General features: G+C 48.3%; 1 protein-coding gene across 1 annotated transcript in view; it reads left to right on the forward strand.

The window, feature by feature from the left end:
• Nucleotides 1-16,039, forward strand: part of KIAA1211L (KIAA1211 like) — a 121,133-nt gene extending 105,094 nt beyond the window's left edge. Inside the window, exons 8-11 of the mRNA XM_029231380.1 lie at nucleotides 5,202-5,225; nucleotides 13,529-13,692; nucleotides 14,726-14,870; nucleotides 15,900-16,039. Coding sequence (XP_029087213.1) covers nucleotides 5,202-5,225; nucleotides 13,529-13,692; nucleotides 14,726-14,870; nucleotides 15,900-16,039 — 473 coding nt within the window. The remainder of the gene's footprint in view (nucleotides 1-5,201; nucleotides 5,226-13,528; nucleotides 13,693-14,725; nucleotides 14,871-15,899) is intronic.
• Nucleotides 16,040-19,770: the final 3,731 nt, after the last annotated feature.

Below are 19,770 nucleotides of genomic sequence, written 5' to 3' on the forward strand. Positions count from 1 at the left end.
ATATATATATATACACACACAGGTCTTTTATTCTTAAAGAAAAGCAACTTTGTTCATACCTGCCTTTCTTTTTAGCCTTATTCATACCCTCATGGTCCCTTCCTGGCAAGTGTGGTCCACACCCTGGGCCTCCATTTCCCCGCCTTTCCAGTGCTCCTCAGACCGTGTACATCCGCTCATCCTCGCTTGCCTCCCAGTGCGATCACTCTCCTCAGCTAGCAGAGCCCGTAGTGAAGCCACACCCCCTCAACAGTTGTGCTGGTGGTCCTGCAGGTTCCCTTCCCTCGCCACTCTGCCCCTCAGGTGGTCCCGGTCATAAGAGTGCAGAGCAACGCAGAGGCTGAATCCCGGCTTTCTAGCCAGAGAATCTTGGGGTGTGAAAAACCACAGAAGGGAAACACCTGAGAAGGGTCCTTCACATACAGGTATGAAATCCTGGGCTTGGCCCTGAGATGCACCCGCAGATCAGCACAGAAGAACCTTTGAGAATTTTAACAGGACCAAGTCTCAACATAATACTCAAAATGTCTAGGATACAAACCAAAATTATTCAACCTACAGAGTACCATGAAAACCAAAAGAATTCTCAAAGAAAGGGGCAATCAACAAGCATCAACCCTGAGATGATCCAAAGGTTGGAATTATTAGAAAAAGATGTTAAAGCAACTGTTATACCACGGTTCCAAGATGTAAGGGTGAGCACTCTTGAAACAAATGGGAAGATACTCTGTAGACAAACAGAAGCTATTTTTAAAAGCCAAAGAGAAATTTTAGAACAGGAAAATATAACAGAAATTAAAAATTCACTGGAAGAGTTCACTAGGAGAATGGAGATGATAGAAGAAAGGGTCAGTGAACTTAAAGATAGATCGATAGAAAACATCCTGAACACAAAGAGAAAAAAAGATTTTTAAAAAAGCCTTGGGGGCCCGAGCAACAATATTAAAAAGTCTAACATTCATGTCATAGGAGTCCAAGAGAAGAGGAGAAATAGATTTGAATAGAAAAAAATACCTGAAGAAATAATGACTGAAAACTTCCTACATTTTGGAAAAACAAATTTACAGATCCATGGAGCTCAGGCAAATTACTTTTGCACCCTTGTAAAAAATGTGGCCATATCGTTTGGTTTTACTTCACCTTTTCAACAAATGGTTGTGGAGCATGTGAACATCCGTATGCAAAAACGTGAACTTTGACCAAAGTCTCACATCATATACAGAAATTAACTCAAAGGATTCACTGACGTACAAGTAAAATGAGGGGACTTTCCTGGTGGTCCAGTGACTAAGACTCTGTGCTCCCAATGCAGGGGGCCCGGGTTCAATCCCTGGTCAGGGAACTAGATCCCACATTGCTGCAGCTAAGACCTGGTGCACCCAAATAAATAAATATATTTTTTTAAAAGGTAAAATGAAACTATAAAACTTGTAGGAACTTAGGGAAAAAATTTTTGGAGCATAGGACCAGGCAAAGAGTTCTTAGACTTGACATCAAAGCATAATCCATGAAAGGAAAAATTGATGAATTGGACTTAAGAATTTAAAACTTTTGCTCTGCCAAAGACCCCATTAAGAGGATGAAAAGACAAGCTATGCGTTATGAGAAAATATCTGCAAACCATATACCCAGTGAAGGACTGGTACCTAAAATATATAAAGTATTCTCAGAACTCAGCAGTACAAAACCAAAAACTACATTAGAAAATGGGCAAAAGAGATGAATAGTTATTTCACCAGAGAGAATATACAGATGGCAGGTAAGCACATGAAAGATATTCACCATCATTAACCCTTAGAGAAACACCAATAAAAACCCATAATGAGATACTATCACATTAGTATCTCATTTTAGCCATGTTAGAATGGCTGAAATTCAAAATGCTGACAATACCGTGTGCCCAGCGGCTTGCAGGACAACTGGGATTCTCGCTCATTGCTAGTGGAAATGCACAACAGCACGGTCACTTTGTTTTTGTTTCTATTATTATTTATTTATTTATTTGGCTGTGCCAGGTCTTATTGCGGCCAGCAGGCTCCTGAGTTGGGGCATGTGGACTCTTAGTTGCGGCAGGCATGTGGGATCTAGTTCCCTGACCGGGGATCAAACCCGGGCCCCGTGCATGGGGAGCGTGGAGTCTCAGCCACTGGACCACCAGGGGAGTCCCTGGTACAGTCACTTTGGAAATTGGCAGCTTCTTACAAAATTAAAAGTACACTTACCTTATAGCCCACCAATCCCACTTCTAGGTATTTATCCTAGATAAAGGAAAACTTAGGTTAACCAAAAGCCTGAACACAAATGTTTATAGCAGCGTTATTCATAATCACCAAAAACCAGACACGACCCAAATATCCCTCAACTGGCCAGTGGATAAACAACCCACACAATGGAATATGAGTCAGCAGTAAAAAGGAATGAACTGTTGACACACACGATAACGGATGGATCTTAAATGCATATGCTAAGTGAAAGTAGCCAGTCTCAAAAGATTATCAAGTGTATTATTCCATTTGTATGATGTCTGAAAGAGGCAACAATACAGAGACAGAGCAGATCAGCAGGTGTCAGGGTTTGGGAGTAGAGGTGGGGTCTGACTACAAAGGGGTAGTACCAGGGAATTTTGTGGGGTGTTGACATTGTTCTGCAACCCATTTGTGATGGTTGTTGGAAGAATCTAAGCATGTGTTCAAAGTCATAGAACTCATTGTACGACTCATAGTACGACAGAAAAGATGCATTTCACTATATGTAAATTTTAAAATAATCTTTTAAATGGCACAAAAAATAGGTAGTAGCCTCCTTTTCACCCACCTCTGAACCTCTCTAATCTCACACACACACACACACACACACACACACACACACACACAAGGAACCACACTAACAGATTCATCCCAGTTCTTTCCCCATGGCCATTGCAGTCATAGCTACATCAATGTTGATATATAGGCACAGCAATCCTTTTTTAAAAATCACAAAAACGCATGTTGGCTTGCAATTAGAAATTTTCAGTCCACAATAAAGACTGGGCATCTTTTCTGATCAGAATGAGCCACTTGTCCTCATTCTTTTTAAGGGCTACAGAGTACATGTACCATATTTTATTTAGCCATTCCCCTACTGAAGGGAGTTCCAATTGTTTTGAGGTTTTTTCCTTTTGCTAACAGTGGTGCAGTCACCCTCCTTGTTCGTTTTAGCTGTGTGTATTCACACAGTTGTTTCTCCAGGCCAGATTCTTTTTTGTCTTCTTCTTTTTTTTCTTTTTTGACTGCGCTCTGCGGCTTATGGGATCTTAGTTCCCCGACCAGGGATTGTACCCCGGCTGTTGGCAGTGAAAGTGTGGAATCCCAACCACTGGACGGCCAGGGAAGTCCATATCTAGGCTAGATTCTTAAAAGTGGGTTTTCTGGCTCACAGAGCTTGTGAAGTTTTAATTTAATACACAACTTCAAATGACCCTCCGTAAAGGTTGTACCAGTTTACACTTCTAAGAGCAGAGCAGAGACTATTTCTCCGCCCCCTCATCAGCACTAGGCGTTATCAGTCTATTTTTAATTTCTTTTTTTTTCAATCTGATGGATGAAGAATGTCAGTCATGTTTTACCCCTTGGTCAGCAAGTCCTGGTCATCCTAATGTGGCATGTCTTTATCCACCTGCACCCAGGCCAGCCCTCAGCAACCTTTAACCTGACACCTGCAGCACCTCCTCCCGCAACTCTCTCCTCACCCTCTCTTCCCAAGTCATGGGTCTAACCGCGGAGCTTTCCTCTTTAAAACGTCCGGATGCCTTCCCATTATATTTAGAATAAAATTCAAAGTCCTGCGTGAGGCATTTAAGGCTTCTTAGGTTCTGGCCAAAATCAACATTTCTGCCTTCCCAAGTCCATCTCCCACTCCTTCCCTCCCTCTGATATCTCCAGCCCCACCCCTGCCACCTGGTCCCTGAGAACATCAGGGGCTTTGATCCTCTGCAGTGTCTGTGCCTGGGGGAGGGGCGGGGCTCCTGGCCTGCAGTGGGTGGCCCTCAGCCGTGTGTGTGTGTGTGTGTGTGTGTGTGTGTGTGTGTGTGTGTGCGCGCGTGTGCGCACGCGCGCGCGTGCGTGTGTGTGACCAGGTGCTGGGACAAGGCTGGGAAGCAAGCCAGGCAGGTGCTGGGTGGGGAGATTGAAGAGCCTGTGTTTGGAGGCTTGACTCTGAGGTGCACCCCTCAGGGGCTGTGGGATTCGGAGCCAATGAGTTTCTCAACCTCTGTGTCTTAACTTCCTCCTTTGTAAAATGAGGTTAGTAGTAACTCACGGGGCAGCAAGAGCATTTCCACTGCCAACTGTGATACAGTCTCACATGGTACAAGTCATACTTCCCTAAGGAGGTACTGAAACCTCCTCTGGGCAGCGGGGACCAGCGAGCGGGCATGGACTCTCCTGTCCCGGTTCTGCTGCAGGCACCGCTGTGTAGATGTGAGACCCCAGAGAGAACGTGTGCAGAATACTATGGGAGCCACGGACCACCGCCACCGCCCTGAGTGTACACAGGGGTCCTAAGAGGGGAGAGGAAGAGAGAGCGTTTGCAGGGGTCACAGCTGCAGTTCTGTGAGTCCTCAGCTCAACAGGGTGGCACCAGGGGAGCCTCCCTCATCCCGAGAGGGCCTCCCACGGGACAGGGACAGGGCGCAGGGACTCTGGGGACAGGAGCCGGTGTGGGTGGAGGGGAGCTGAGCTAGCCGGGCAGGGTGGGTGGTGGGTGGGAATCTCTCAGAGTCAGTTTGGGACTCTGCCAGACGCACCCAGGACACAGCCCACCTGGACAGTGGCAGGCGCCGGTCACAGGAGAGCTCTGCCTATCCCCCACCCCCTCCTTCCCAGACCCCCAGCCCCTGGGGAAGGACCCGCCCCCCACCCCCAGCTCAGATGCCCTGCATTCGAGGAGGCAGGAGACAACCCTGACTCAGCCCAGAGGTGACGCCGTGTTCTGAAGTGACTGCGGTGAAACTTAGGTCAAAAGACTTGCCCAGAGGCACCTGGCATGTGACCCGGGGGGCTGGGGGGAAGCAGCGTTTGGGGCCGTATAGACCATCTTTGCGGCCAGTGTCTTCACTATAATGCTCTGTTGTGGGGGTATCAACGGGGGGTGGCTGTGTGCTCCGGAGGACACGTGGCAGTATCTGGAGACGTGGTCAAATGTCACAACTACAGTGCGAGGAAGGGAGATACCACCAGCATCTAGTGGGAGGAGGCTAAACGTCCTACGATGCACAGGACAGGCCCCCAGCGCCCCCCAGCAGAGAATTATCCAGCCCCAAGCCTCAGTAGTGCCAGGGTGAGTAACAGTTGCTTGTCACTCCATGATAAGCAATGATGGGAAGGAATGACATGTGGGAAGGTTGTGGGGTCATTCCCCTTAATATGATACGGTGTGCGATGTAGTGAATGAAGGTTAGGGATCCAGAGGCCTGTGTCCAGTGCCCCCTTGGTGACACACTGGCCATGTCACCCTGAGCAAGTCCTCTACACAGTGAGACTCTGTGTTTCCATCTCTGAAATGGGGATTGAAAGTATTCTACGTTACAAGGCGAGTTGTGAGGGTCATTATGAATGTGATACTAGTCTGAAAACCGAGACCTAGTAACCCTTAGCTGTTAACGTTTCTTGAGTGATGAATTGGGGAAAGGTCCCTACCTGTCTGGGGTTGGGAGGGGGAGGTGTAATAGAGGAGGGCAGATCCAAGCTCCGTGGACAAGAGCCATCCCTCCACTGATTGGCCACTCGGTGGCCACTCGAGACAGAATCCCAGCTGTTCCTGGAGAGCCACCAGGAATCCAAGGTGGGGTGACTGTTTACATTCTGAATTGTAGGAGGATGCCGTGTAATATAATAGTTTCACTACTCTTCCTCCTTTGCTGAGCTCAAAGTTATTTTCGAATTACAGTGCCTTTCCATCCCCATATGCTTATAAGGTCCCAGTTATATCACCTGGCAGGTAATGGAGACCAGCTGTCTCTGTACTCAGAGAAGGACTTTGGTCATTGCCTTCTGCTTGGAGACGGTCTTAATTGCATACACAGTGGTGCGTGAGCAAATGGACTTTCAATCTAAGCTCCTCCATCACAGCTCTGCACCCTTGGAGCCTGCCGCTGGCTTCCTGGTCGCCACCGTGAGGTGTGGGGTTCAGGCTGGACACCGGGACAAGGTCTGCCAGCCTTCACATGCTGAGGCCCAGGCTTAGCCCCTGAACTCAAGCAAAGAGCTTGGCCAAGTGTCTGACCCTTGGGCCCCACCCCCAGTACACATGTCTGCCCGTGATCAGATGCCCGGCCCTGCACATGCAAATTAGGTCAATGAGTAGGTCAAGGGAAGGTAGGTTTCAGGGGAGCTGGGGTGACGAGATCCCAGCAGTGCCTCCTGACTTAGAAGGAGGGAAAGGGGTAAGGACCGGTTTGCCCTGGTGGCCGAGAAAGAGACTCTCAGATGCAGTGGCTCTCCTCCCTGAGAGCTGCATTTGGCCACTGAGTTTAGAGAGGCAGGTTCTCTGCCCTTGCTGATCTGTGGTCTTATTTAGGAGAGGAAATGGAAGCAGAAGAGGGATTCAGGGTAAACCATTGGAGAATGGAAAAGCAACAGTAGGGGGGTGCAGGGCAGCAGTCGAAAAAGCAGATGGTCCCGGAACTCCAGGTGCGTGGAGGCCCGCAGGGAAGTGAAGTGGATGGGAGGGGAGCTGGATCCTTCTCCAGGTCACTGTCCAAGCACTGTGTGAATTGTGATTCTCTTAGAGTGGCTTTTGTGTTTTTGTTCTGGTCTTTTACTTTTGATTGGAGAATGACATACATGCAGAGACGGGCACGTGCTGCTCAATGGATTTTCAGACACGGAACACACTCCAGACCAAGAAACAGAATGAGACCAGTGCCCGGAGGCCCCTCGGTGCCCCTTCCAGTGGGCTCTAGAACTCATTCCCGGACGGTGGCCACGTGTCAGCAGTGAAAGGACCCCTCTATCCCTGGTCGCTCTGGTAGGAGAGCCTGCGTGCCTGCGCTGGAGGGGTGCACTGGGTTAGAGACATCCTTCCTCTCTGTAGACTCAGCATCTCCCACGGGGCCTGTGCTCACCCAGTACAGTTGATTCTCGTTTTTCACGGTAGCTGTGTTCTATAAAGTCACCGCAAACACTGAATTAGCGAGTCGTGAGCCATCGCTCCGGGGGAATAAAGGGTTAGGTTCCTGTGAGCGCGCAATCACAACATTTTTCTCAAGTGATTGATACATAACCTTGTTTTATGTGTGTTTCTGTTTAAAGACAGCTTATTTAATATGTATTGTTGATTCATGAGCATCCAGCTCCCAGCCAACAACAGTATAACTCACACCTGAATGAAGCTCGTGTGACACACGTGTCTTCTCCATAACACACATCACTGCCTTCTTGTGCTTAGGGGCACCTGACAGCACTTCAGTAGATATGGGGGCTATTTTAGACAGTAAAATCACCAAGAAAAAACACAAAAGTGCAAAAAATGTGACCCTAAGTACACTGTGAAAGGACCCTTGTTTACAGCCTGAGAACAGAAACATGAAAGAAGCATCCCCTTGTTCCACATCCGCTGGGAACGTGTTCATCCCAGGACTCAAAGTTTTCATCGCTCTGTGCACGTCTGCAAATGACCATGAAGGGTCAGGACTATTGATTTTGGGGGTTATAAATACGTTTTAGCGAGTAGGCGAATTGTCAAATACAGAATTCCTGGACGAGGGCTGACTGTGTTTGTTGGATGAACAGAGGAAGGAATGGTAAGTTTCCTTCGGAGGTGGAGCTAGGACACAGCCGCGTGGCAATTATTAAAAATGGGGGCTTTCTCTGCCAGAAACCCTTTCTCATTCTTAAAATGCTCGGCACGGCTTTACAAATGCTCACGTGAGCGTTAAAAGCCCAAGTTCTCTGGTAGCATCGCACGGCCTGGCTCACAGCCAGAACCGATACAGAGCGACAGCAGGCTTTGCCCGCTTGTATAGATCAGGAGCTGTCCGTGTCAGGTGAGACTGACAGTAGATCCATAAATACTTTTAAAAAAACCTTCAACTTTCATACAGGGAGCCCGCAGTGTGGGTGAGGCCCATGTGTGCCCAGGGTCCCCTTCCCACCCCCAGCGGTCCCCTTAGTGTCTCTCCGGGCACACGGTCACCTCCGTGTAAACCAGGGTGATGGCAGAGGGGCTGGAGGGGAGACAGAAACAGGACGGCTCTGGCCTCAGCTCGTCGTCACGAATGCTGGCGATGCTTGCACTTCAGAGCAGAAATCTTAGCAAACTCGGGCCTCTCCATCCACAGAGGATATTGTGAAGTGCTGGGAATGAGCCGTGGAGATGCATTTTTAAGATGGCAACGTAACAAAAGAGATTCGAAGCTGTGTGCCAGGGTGTTAACACAGCTCTCTTGGGCTGTGTTGATTTATGAAGAACTTTTTTCTCCTTCTTTCTGCTTCTGCTTTCTGAATTTCTACATTGTGCGTGTGTATTTTTATGAACAAGAAAGATATTTTCTGAAAGGGAGAAGATTCTTTAAAATTGCTGCTCCAGAAGCGGCAGCATCTACCAAATGTTTACGAGGTGTAAGAAGCCTGCCGTCCTACTGTATGTTAGCTTAAGGCGGAGTATCTGCTTTATTTTCTTAGCCAGAGGGCAAGAAGCGGTGGTGGTTTACATCGTACAGCTCATTGCCTCTCACTCAGAAGACGGTGTTCTTTTTCTTTTTTTTAAGTTATTTTTTCAAGTCGAGTTGATTTCCAATGTTGTGCTAATTTCTGCTGTACAACAGAGTGATTCAGTTATACATTTATATACATTCTTTTTAATATTCTTTTCCGTTATGGTTTATCACAGGATTTTGAATGTAGTCCCCTTTGCTGTACAGTAGGACTTTGTTGTTTATCCATTCTATATATAGTAGTTTGCATCTGTTAGCCCCAATCTCCCACTCCATCCCTCCACCACCCCTTGGCAACCACAAGTCTGTTCTCTATGTCTGTGAGTCTGTTTCTGTTTTGTTGATAAGTTCATTTGTGGCATATCTTAGATTCCACGTATAAGTAATATCATATGTTATTTGTCGTTCTCTTTCTGACTTACCTCACTTAGTATGATAACCTCTAGGTCCATCCATGTCACTGCAAATGGCATTATTTCATTCTTTTTTATGGCTGAGTAATATTCTGTTGTGTATATACACCACATCTTCTTCATCCGTTCATCTGTCGATGGACACATAGGTTGTTTCCACGAGGAGACGGTGTTCTTGACGAGTCCCAGCTGTGTCCTGGCTGTCACAGGGGGTGTAGATCCCTGTTAGAGTCCCACCCTCGGGGTCCCCAGCCTCCTCTCCCCACGATCTGTAGGAACGCTGCCTATGCCCTGTTCCATACAACTTTCTCCAGTGCGTTGTAAAAGACTCTTTTTGGCTCATATGGGTCATCCAGCTGCATGGCGTAGGACTTCATCAGAGCCGTGTCAGTGCCGTCATGGTCAGAGCGACAGCAGTGTCAGGAGCCCGACACTGAGCCCCCGGGGGCCGGGCAGCCAGCTGGAGCGCTGAGATGCCGGGGCCGCCTTGGCCTTGCACAGCCAGCCGCCATTTGCCTCTGATTTAAAGCCCAGGATGGAAATGTTGTCTCCAGTACACTTAGTCTTGACTGAAGCATTAGAATATCTTGTTGACTGAAGTAGTGAGTTTCAAGCCCTAGTCGAAGCCCTCTCTCCAGTCTCCCTGTGGTGCAGCAAAGCCCAGCACGTGCTGGGTATTGCTGGGAGGACCGTGTGACCAGACATCTGGGGCCAAAAGAGAGCAGAGGGCACAACCAGCCACTGAGCATGAAGGAAAGATCTAAGAGGAAGTGAAAGGGCCCCTTTAAGAAAAATCCAGAAAGACAGATTGTGAGGACCCTCTGGAATGAGGGATGGGAAATGCAGACTTTCTGTAAAATACGCAGCCACCCAGCCTGCCTTCTGTGTGCCGGGCAATCACTGGGTTCTCTGGACAAGAAAGAAAACGTAAAATTACATTGTAGATAAGCTGATATTAGAACAGCACTTGGTATGTAGTCTCTGGCATGTGTTTGTTTAGTAAATAAGTTCTAATGACCAGAAGCATATGTCAGGGCTTCCCTGGTGGTGCAGTGGTTAAAAATCTGCCTGCCAATGCAGGGAACACGGGTTCGAGCCCTGGTTCGGGAAGATCCCACGTGCCGCGGAGCAACTAAGCCCGTGAGCCACAACTACCGAGCCTGCAAGCCACAGCTATTGAAGCCTGCGTGCCTAGAGCCCGTGCACCACAACGAAGAGCAGCCCCCACTCACCACAACTAGAGAAAGCCCACGTGCAGCAACGAAGACCCAATGCAGCCAAAAATAAATAAATAAAATAAACAAATTAAAAAAATAATAATAAGGAAAGCATATGTCAGTGGGGTGGACGGTCATCTGGCAGATGTGTGGGGGCAAATGTCTCAATAGAGTTCCAGAGGATTAGGAGGGAGAGCATGTCCAGCTCAGTGACCAGAACAGGCTTCATAGAGGAGATGGCATCCGGGTGCCAACTTGGCATCCTGGTGCCAGTGTCCAACTGCAACCGAAAGCGGGGTCCGGCTGCTCTCCTCTCAAAAGCCATTAAAGAGGCCAGGTTGGTGGAAGGGAAAGTTTGCTTTATTTTGGATGCCAGCAACTGGGGTAGGGGGCACCTGTCCAAAGGCCGACTCCCCCCCACTGACAGTCAGGGAGCAAGAGCTGTTATAGACAGAGCGCAGGGGCTACACGCAGAAACAGCACAGGCAGCTCTGACGGTCATTGAGAAATTGGTCATCAGTGGTCTGACCAGCGTCATCTTGATTGTTTTAGGTACAGTTAATCTTTGGTTTTGGGGTCGGTTTGTTTCCATGTCTTTGAGGCCAGTTCTTGGAATTGTGGCAGCTTGTGTCATGGAACTTCCACCTGGTGAGGGTTTCAGTATCTATAAGACAGCTCACAGGAGACGGCTCAGAATATTATCTGTAACCCTTGAGGAGGAGCTATAGGTCCTTGGCTTTGCTTACTGACTCAACTATTATTATTTGGTCCCCTTTGACTGTTTTTCTTTGTTTCTGCATTTTCTCACTTCTCGGAGTAAACTTGTTCTTTGGCTAAAGGTTTTCCACAGACAAAAGGCAGGCGGAGGACATGGGAGGCAAGGACCACAGGGCCCCGATCCGATTCACAGCCTGTCCTGGACCGTGGCCACAGCCTCCCTCCTCGCCCCCCGCCTCCAGCCCGCTGTCCGCCTGCTCAGACTTACTCCTCACGCAGCCTCCAGAGTACACCCAGGGTTTAAAGCCCTGTGGCTCCCCGTTATAGATAAGAAAAAGGCCAGGAAGGCCCCCTCAGTTGGCCTAGCCTGCGTTGCAGCCCCTCTGGGCTGGCGTGCTGACAGTTCTGTCTTCTGCCCGCTCCACGTGGGAGGCCTTTCCTTACCCCTCTGCCCAGCCTAGAAGGTTCCTTCTCCAGGTCCCAACCACAGACAGCATCCTCAGGCCCTACCCACCAGTGTTACCCTGTGTCTACACAGCACGTTGTGAAGTGTAGCATTTTCCAGTTTCCACTGAGTGACTTGTTTTTGCTTCGTCTCCTCCACTGGACTTGGAGCTCTTTGAAGAAACAGGTTTTTTATATTCTTTCACCTTAGCATTTAACACAATCCTGCCCATAGCAAATAGTGAGTGAATGAATGAATGGGAGGGAGGAAGAAAGGAAGGCGGACGGGGAGTAGAAATGCTGGGCTCTGGCTAAGAATAGACGTAGGGCTGGATTACACATTTGGAAGCAATCTGAGCAGATCTGAGTGTTGAAGGTCAGGAGTGGAACAGAGAACATTTGGGGAAGAAGAGAAAAAAGGCTGAGGGTCGGGAACAAGGAGAAATTCCAGGTTTAGGAGCAAGAGTCCAGCAGGGACCTGCAGAGGGGATGCCCAAGGTGGACAGGCCTCCAGGATGGGTTATATGGCCACATCCGAGCTTCAGGGGTAAAGTAGCCGGAGGATGGGAGAGTCCTCTGATCTGTGGTCCAGTGGTTGGGCGGATGGAGAGCGTAGCGCTCACGTTGTGTCAGGATCCAGGATGAGCTGAAGAGACACGGGCAGGAGCCATTGGAGTTGAGGGCAGAGGAGGGTCGAGAATGGGGCTCCAAGGGGGTGGCGAGGCTCCTGGAGATGTTTTGTTGTTGTTGTTGTTTTGAGCTGTGGGAGACCCAAGTGTTTTGCAAAGCAACGGGGAAGTGGTCAGAGGCCAGGGAGAGCCTGAGAGGCCGGAGGGGACAAGGGGGTAAGTTGAGGAGACGGAGCAGGGTTTGCAGGGGCCAAGGACAGGTCAGTGCATGTGAAGCCCAAGGTTTCTCTCCACCTGCCGAGAGGCCAAAGCTGGCAGGTCGGTGGCTCTGTGCCTCGCCCCTCGTTGGTGACCAGGGGACTGGCAGAAGAGGACTTCCACGTTGAACTGGAGGCGGAAGCCAAACCAAATAGAGTAAAATTCTGAACAAGCCAGAACAAGGGGTGGCATCTGTCAGGCCACAAAGAATGAGGGCGCTGACTCGCCCTGGCCGCCCTTGCGTGTGGCTGTGACCCGGGTGTGGCCTGTACCTGCTGGCGGGGCTGCCCTGTGGACACGGGAAGCAGGAAGGAGCCGGGTGGGGATGGAGGTAACCGTCCACTTGCTTTGTGGGCTGGCTGGCAAATATTCAGAGAGGACAGCTCATGGGGAACCCTTGGATTCAGGGTGCTTTCCAGAGACCTGTGAGAAGCCACTTAGTTAATCATTCCATTTCCTTGAAAAAAGCAAACTGGCTTCTTTTTTCTGTTGATGAAGATAATAAATTCTCATCATAGAAAATATGAAAATACAGAAGAGTCAAAAAGCAAGGGAAGGGGGGGAATGACCTACAGTTTTACTGCCCAAAATAAGCACTGCGAACATGGAAGGAAATTGAGCAAAATGTTTTGGATTTAAAGGCATTATTTCTCTTCTCTCCCGAACATCAAGGAAAACAGTCACGGCTTACTTTTGGTGTCAGTCTCCACAAGGGAAGGTTGTGCTTATAATTTCTAAAGGAAAAGAGAAGAAGAACATCCCAGGTCAATTGGGTATTGGGTAGTATGTACTGGTCTAGCGTGACAGGCCTATATTAAAGAAACCTGACCTTATTATGTACTGACTCTTATCTCATTCTCTAAGGTATCCCATAGGAGGAAGGTGACTTTAAAATGTGTGTATAGGAGCAGTTGCATTTGATTCTTTGTGGCTCAGACTGGAGGAGCATAATCTCTTTGATTTGTCTTTAACTGAGAAAACAAAGTCCCTGAAAACAAAGTACTAGTGTCACCGGAGAGGTTCCCAGACCTCCTTCCCTGCCACTGTCTCCCAGAGCCCCTGTGCCGTGCTCTCTGGGTGGGAGAAGCCACAGGGGGGCTGAAGGTGACTAGGATTGTTTTGCATAACCTGTGTCTTTACCCACAGAGAAGGCAGCAGGGCCTGGGACCGACGGCCAGCCCGCGCCGCCCTGGGTCACCGTCGGGCGACAGAAGCGGCGAGGGGCCCCGGAGCAGCCATCCAGCCAGGAAGACAAGCCTGGGGCCGGAACCTTGAAGTCTGACACAGGAAGGCCAGCCAAGGCGCCCGAGAGAACCCAGGTGCTTAGAGCAAACATTCCCTGTCCCTGTGGATGCAGGGGAGAGCCCCTGGCGGGGCTGGGACCCGGGACCCCATGATGGCCTCATGCCCTGCACGGTCATTACAGGGACCGTCGCCTGTGATGACTGCTGCTGTCTGCCCTATGCATGTGCTGGGCGGCTAAGGCGTCAGAGAAGCCATGGATCACTCAGGCAGTGGAGACAGCCCTGTGCTCCCGGCCTCCTTGGCAACGCAGCTCAGCATCTGGAGAGATGGACCGGGGTTAAAATAACTTCTCAGTTGGACGCTAGGCGACCATGTCAACAGCTCCATCTCGACTCATTTTGCAATAATGACCGAGTTCTGCTTTTGCTGCTACACTGGCCACCCGCTGGGGTCCTTATTCCTCACCTAGGACTGCAGGGCTGGAACCTGGGGCTCCGTTTTACACTCCGGACTGAAAACAGCGTTACCAAACCCAAACGACTGCTCTTAGAAGCAGGCTGAGACTCACAGCTTTTGTGTTCCCCCAGTTGCCATGGTAAATCCCAAAGCACATTTCAGCCATGCGGGGAAGTGAGCCTGAGGCTGCAGTAGAACCTGCTTCTCTCCATTCTAACCAAAACCACAATCGTACCCAAGCTTGGAAACCCTCCTGCAGGCTTAGGGAATTCATAAAACAAATATTCACCAGTGACCCCGGCATCCATGATCATACCAAGTGTCATAAAAGTCTCAAAAACTATTTCCAAACACAGTTAATTTTGCCTTTCCAATGGAACCCTGCTGCCTGACGTCTGGGGCTGAGGCCAGGGCTGGGGACAGGGCAGAAGCCAGGATGCCTGTGTGTGCCCAGGAGGCCTGCACGAGTGGACTCCAGCATCCTGGAGGCCAGATGGCAGCCAGTACCCAAAGCAGAGCTCCTCTGAGAAAGTGCCAGTAGCATGATTCACGTTGGCAGAAAAACCCCGTGGCTCATTGTCTTTGGTTAGGTTTGTCCCCATCTGAATCTCAGGTGACAGGACAGCGTGTGTCTTTCTTACGTCCTCACAGGAGTCCGTGAAGCAAGCCGACTTCGTCCGCAGCAAGTCTTTCCTGATGGCCCCTGCCAAGCCCACTGTGGACCAGAGGCAGGGGACAAAGCTCCACCTCCAGGAGGGGCTGCAAAGAGGGATCTCCTTGTCCCATCAGAACTTGGGTATGAAACCCGAAAATAGTACTGAACACTTTGAAATGCATTTCCGGGTTTGGTCCTGCCATGGTTTTTTTGTTTGTTCGTTTGTTTGTTTGTTTTTTGCGGTACGCGGGCCTCTCACTGTTGTGGCCTCTCCCATTGCGGAGCACGGGCTCTGGACGCACAGGCTCAGCGGCCATGGCTCATGGGCCCAGCCGCTCCGCGGCATGTGGGATCTTCCCGGACCGGGGCATGAACCCGTGTCCCCTGCATCGGCAGGCGGACTCTCAACCACTGCGCCACCAGGGAAGCCCGGTCCTGCCATGTTTTGTTCTGTTTTGTTTTTCTGAATTACTTGCCACGTTGATTTTTTTAAAACAGCTTTTATTGACATAATCATTTACATGGCAAAAAACTCACCCATTTTAAGCACACAGTTCAGTGAGTATCTATTTACTGAGTTGTCCAACCATCACAGTCCAGTTTTAGAACATTTCCCTCACCCTAAAAAGCTATCTCATGCCCATTTACAGTCATTCACCATTCCCACCCCACAGCTCTCTATTTTCTGTCTCTCTATTTGCCTCTTTTGGGACATGTCTTATAAATGGCATCATAAAATATGTGTTCTTTTGTACCTGCCTTCTTTCACCGAGCATAATGTTTCTAGGTTCATCTTTGTTGTGGCATGTATCAGTATTTTTAGATTTAGTTTGCGTTGTGGTAAAATACACATAACAGAATTCACCATCTTAACCCTTTTTCAAGTGTACAGTTCAGCAGTGTTAAGAATATTCACACACACAGTTCTGGCAGCTTTATTGTGAAAATTTCTCTCACCTCATTGCATCACTGGAACTGTTTGAGCCTGCTCTGAAGTCTTTTTAGCACATAAGTTATTCCACGCTGAAATCTTCTTTACAAGTGTATGGGCTTTATGTTTGAGACCACGGTTAAGACCTTGGACCTGTAGTTTAAAGGCGTGCAGGAGGCTTAAGTGCAAATCCAAACTCATTTCTCACGTTTCCGTTTGTTTTGTCTTCTCTCCAGCAGCCCAGTCGGCAGTGATGATGGAGAAAGAATTGCATCAGCTGAAGAGGGCCAGCTATGCCAGCACAGACCAGCCATCCTGGATGGAACTTGCCAGAAAGAAGTCACAAGCTTGGAGCGACATGCCCCAAATTATAAAATAGGTTAACAGTGTGCTGGTAAAGAATGTCCACTATCTTGACGGGTCACTTTCTTTAAAACTGCCACTAAATCAAGGCAAACAAACTGTGAAACTTGAGTGATTTTATCATCAGGTTACGGGAGAGCGAGCTCGGGGAAGAGGAAGAAACCAGGCAGACAAGTTGGACGGACACATCGCCAAGGGCCTGGGCCAGAGGTGCCCGAAGACAAGAAAACCATTGAAAAGGGCCAGGAACGAGGTTCTGTGCCCACAGGTATGAATGTGAGTCTTTCAGAATCCCCAGGGTAAAGAAGGCTCGGGCAGGGAAGGAATTGCAAACGAAGCGTGGATGCAGAACTCGGAGGGCCTTCCGAGAGAACGTGTGTCTGCGCCTCCATCTGAGATCAGCTGTGTCTCTGGCCATTGTCCTGCGTGTGGAGCCCATCTTCTCCTTTCATGTTTACTGTTAGGCATGACATTCATGGTAAAACAGGGATGCCGTTTCCAAGAGCAGCTATAACACGGTCCGTTTTCCTGAAGGCAGCTACTCCAAGAAGGAGTGGAAGGAACACAGCAGGGTTCATCAATTCACAGACTCTTTCCAAAATTAATTTTTAAACTTTTCCACTTGGCATCTGTGTCCCTCACTATTGCACAACGCATTGCCTGTTCAATAAAAGGTTTCAAACCTGCTTCCGTGACACGTGTTATTTCCGTGCTGTTTCTACTCACGTTGAGAGAACGTCCTCCAGCAACTGAGTTAAATGCAATGTGTGGAATTTCATTTAATATAGATCTCATGTCAAATCTCAGTTGGGTTGATTTGGGGGTTTGGGTTGTATGAGATCTTTTTTTTCCCCAGTAAAATTTTGGTCTTTGTTTTTGAAAATCAGAAGCTACTGTAGGCTTTTTGCTCTTTACAACTATTTGGTACAACATATTAAAAATAGAAAATTTCCTTTAAAGTTGCCATTCTTTAACATCTCATTAATCTAACCTGTATGTTTCTGTTGAAAACTAGGTTATCAGTGCATTAACCAGGATGATCCATGAGTGGAGAATGTGGAGAAGCCAGGAGAGTAAGAGCATATATTTGGGATCTCAGAATTATGTCTCAATTACATAATACCTCTATTTTTAAAAAGCTTTCCGATTTGTTCCTTTGAACAAGCTAATCTCCATGGGAATGTGTATAGCTGGGGACATTTGGCCATCAGAATCAGTAAGACGTCATATATAATTTGATTTTATATACCCTAAGTTCTGCTCCTTTTATTGTATTTTCTAGCTGTTAGAACTATACAACGTGGTCAGGTCTACCTGTATTGAAAAAGTCCTGGGATAGTTGTTTTTTCCCCAACCAAATTGATCTATTAACTGCATTCACTTAGAGAACATCAACGCCAAATTCCCTGGTGAATGTGCTCTAAACGAGAACTCCCTCCATCCAGCCTTGCTCCAAAAGCTTAGATGTGCATAGTTTTAACTAGGAAAAAATACATGTTGTCTATTATTCCTCAACACCATCATTTCTCCTATTTACAGAACATTTCAGATGAACAGTTTTGAGGCAGTGGATTTCACTGTAAGATCAAAAGTATTTGGTTCCATTTTGTTGAAATAGAGGTTGATATTCTCTGTGTGTTGCAGGACTGGGGTTTCATTCTCTCTGGCACCAGGTAAGTTAGGAGGGTATAGAATTTTAGGACACTGGGAGAATTCCCTGCAGGGGGTGGGGGTGGTCCTGCGGCTGCCACCTCTCCCTGTGCCCTGCATGGAGGTTGTGACCTTCTTCCATAACAAGAAGAGCTGAGACAGAGGCCAAAATTTGGAGATAATGTGGGAAGTCTAGACTGGAAATGGAGATGGTAAAAGCCTGCAAGGAATTGTCAGCTTTTTTCAGGTTGTCAGGTTTTTCCTAAGAAGAAAGACAGTAAGCAATTACTGAGTTCTTCCTCTGTCCCGGGCACTGCTCTGAGTGCTTCGTACCTATTATTTGTAATCCTTTCCGCAGTCCTTTGGAGGTAAGTACCAATCTTTACCTTGCAGATGAGGAAATGGAGGCATTTCATTGAGATTAAGGTCACCTGCCCAAGACCTCATAGCAGAGCACCTGGTAAGTGGCCCCAGACCCCATGCTTTTAAACACTACCCTCAAGTGAATCCCCGTTTTTAAAAAGCATTAGTGTGGAGGTGCATCAGTGTCCTCAGAGATGTAACACAGACAAGGGAGCTCTAAACTTGACCTTGAGGGCTCCTGCATGGCTATAGACTGAATTTTTGTGTCTCTCCAAAATTCATATGTTAAACCCTAATGCCCAGTGTAACAGTGTTAGGAGGTGGGGCGTTGGGGAGGTGAATAGGTCATGAGGATGGAGCCTTCATGAATGGGATTAGTGCCCTCATAAAAGAGACCCCAGAGAGCTCCCTTGCCCCTTCTGCCGTGTGAGGATACAGTGAGAAGGTGGCCATCTACAGACCAGGAAGAGGGCTTTCACCAGACACTGGGTCTGCTGGCACCTGGATCTTGGACTTCCTGTCCTCCAGAACTGTGAGAAACAAATTTCTGGTGTTTATAAGCCAACCATTCTGTTAACAGCAGCCCAACCAGACTAAGACATATATCCTGGAGACAAGCGTACTTCGTGATGTTTCCCTGGTGGCCATCTTGATTCCCACCCTAAAGTTCCTTAAAAGGACTGGAGAAAGTGTGAGGGTTCTTTTGTACTTTATAATCATGAGCACCTACACGGACTGTGAGGTGTTCCCATTCATTCCTTCACTTCGTTCAGTCAACACCAGTGTGCGGGTGCTCTACCAGGGCCTGGGGGCACCTGATGAGCAAATGGGCAACATGCATTCTATTTAAGGGGGGGCACACTGAGTAAATAACCGTGAAACCCGAGAAAAACATGGAACAATAGCAGTAGGTGCGATGGTGAGCCTGAAACAGAGGGACTTGGTTGTGGCCGAAAGTCTCCTGAAGATCGGGTGGTTAGGAAAGGGTTTGCTCGAGAGATGACCTAATTATAAAAATGAACCCGCCATGCAGTGATCTGGGGGAGTACACTTGGAGAAGAGGGAACCACTCAACCAAGTCCCAGGCCCTTGAACTTGGCCGGTTCAAGAACAGTGTAGCTGGCATGTGCAGGACAAGGGGAAGAAGCAGGTGTGGACATCAGGAAGCAGGTCATGTGGGGAGACAGATTTTGTTCTGAGTGCTTTGGGAAGTCAGTGTGATCTTGGGTGGCCTCGGCCTGCAGTGGCTTGAAGGAGGATTTCGGTTTCCGGCCAGAGATTGAGGTCACGTAGTGGTAGTGAGAGCGCTGAATTCTAGCCACCAGACCACCAGGGACCAGTGGCCAGTGACAAGGCCCTGGCCTGTCAGCTGTGTAGAAATGAATTTCCACATAGAGATGGAAAGTACTGAAACAAGTATATAAAGTGTGTGAAGTATATAAAGTAGTGAAACAAGTATATAAAGTAGTGAAACAAGTATATAAAGTAATAAAGTGTTTATTAGGAGGAAAAGAGTATAGTACGTGTGGATAGACACCCTGGTGGGCTCAGAGAGAGAATCATGCCCTTTTGTAGTAGTTTGAATCACTTTTATGGGGCGTTTCTTCTGGGTTTCCTTTGACCAGTCATCTTGCTTTGCCTTGTTCTGAGTCCATATTTGATTTATGTCAGGGTCCTCCCCTGTGTGCGTGTGCATCTCTTAGCCAAGACGGATTCTAGTGAAGAATCTATGGA

This window comes from Monodon monoceros, unplaced genomic scaffold (assembly GCF_005190385.1).
Source record: "Monodon monoceros isolate NGI ecotype Baffin Bay Population unplaced genomic scaffold, NGI_Narwhal_1 Super_Scaffold_19, whole genome shotgun sequence".
Classification (NCBI taxonomy): Eukaryota; Metazoa; Chordata; class Mammalia; order Artiodactyla; family Monodontidae; genus Monodon; species Monodon monoceros.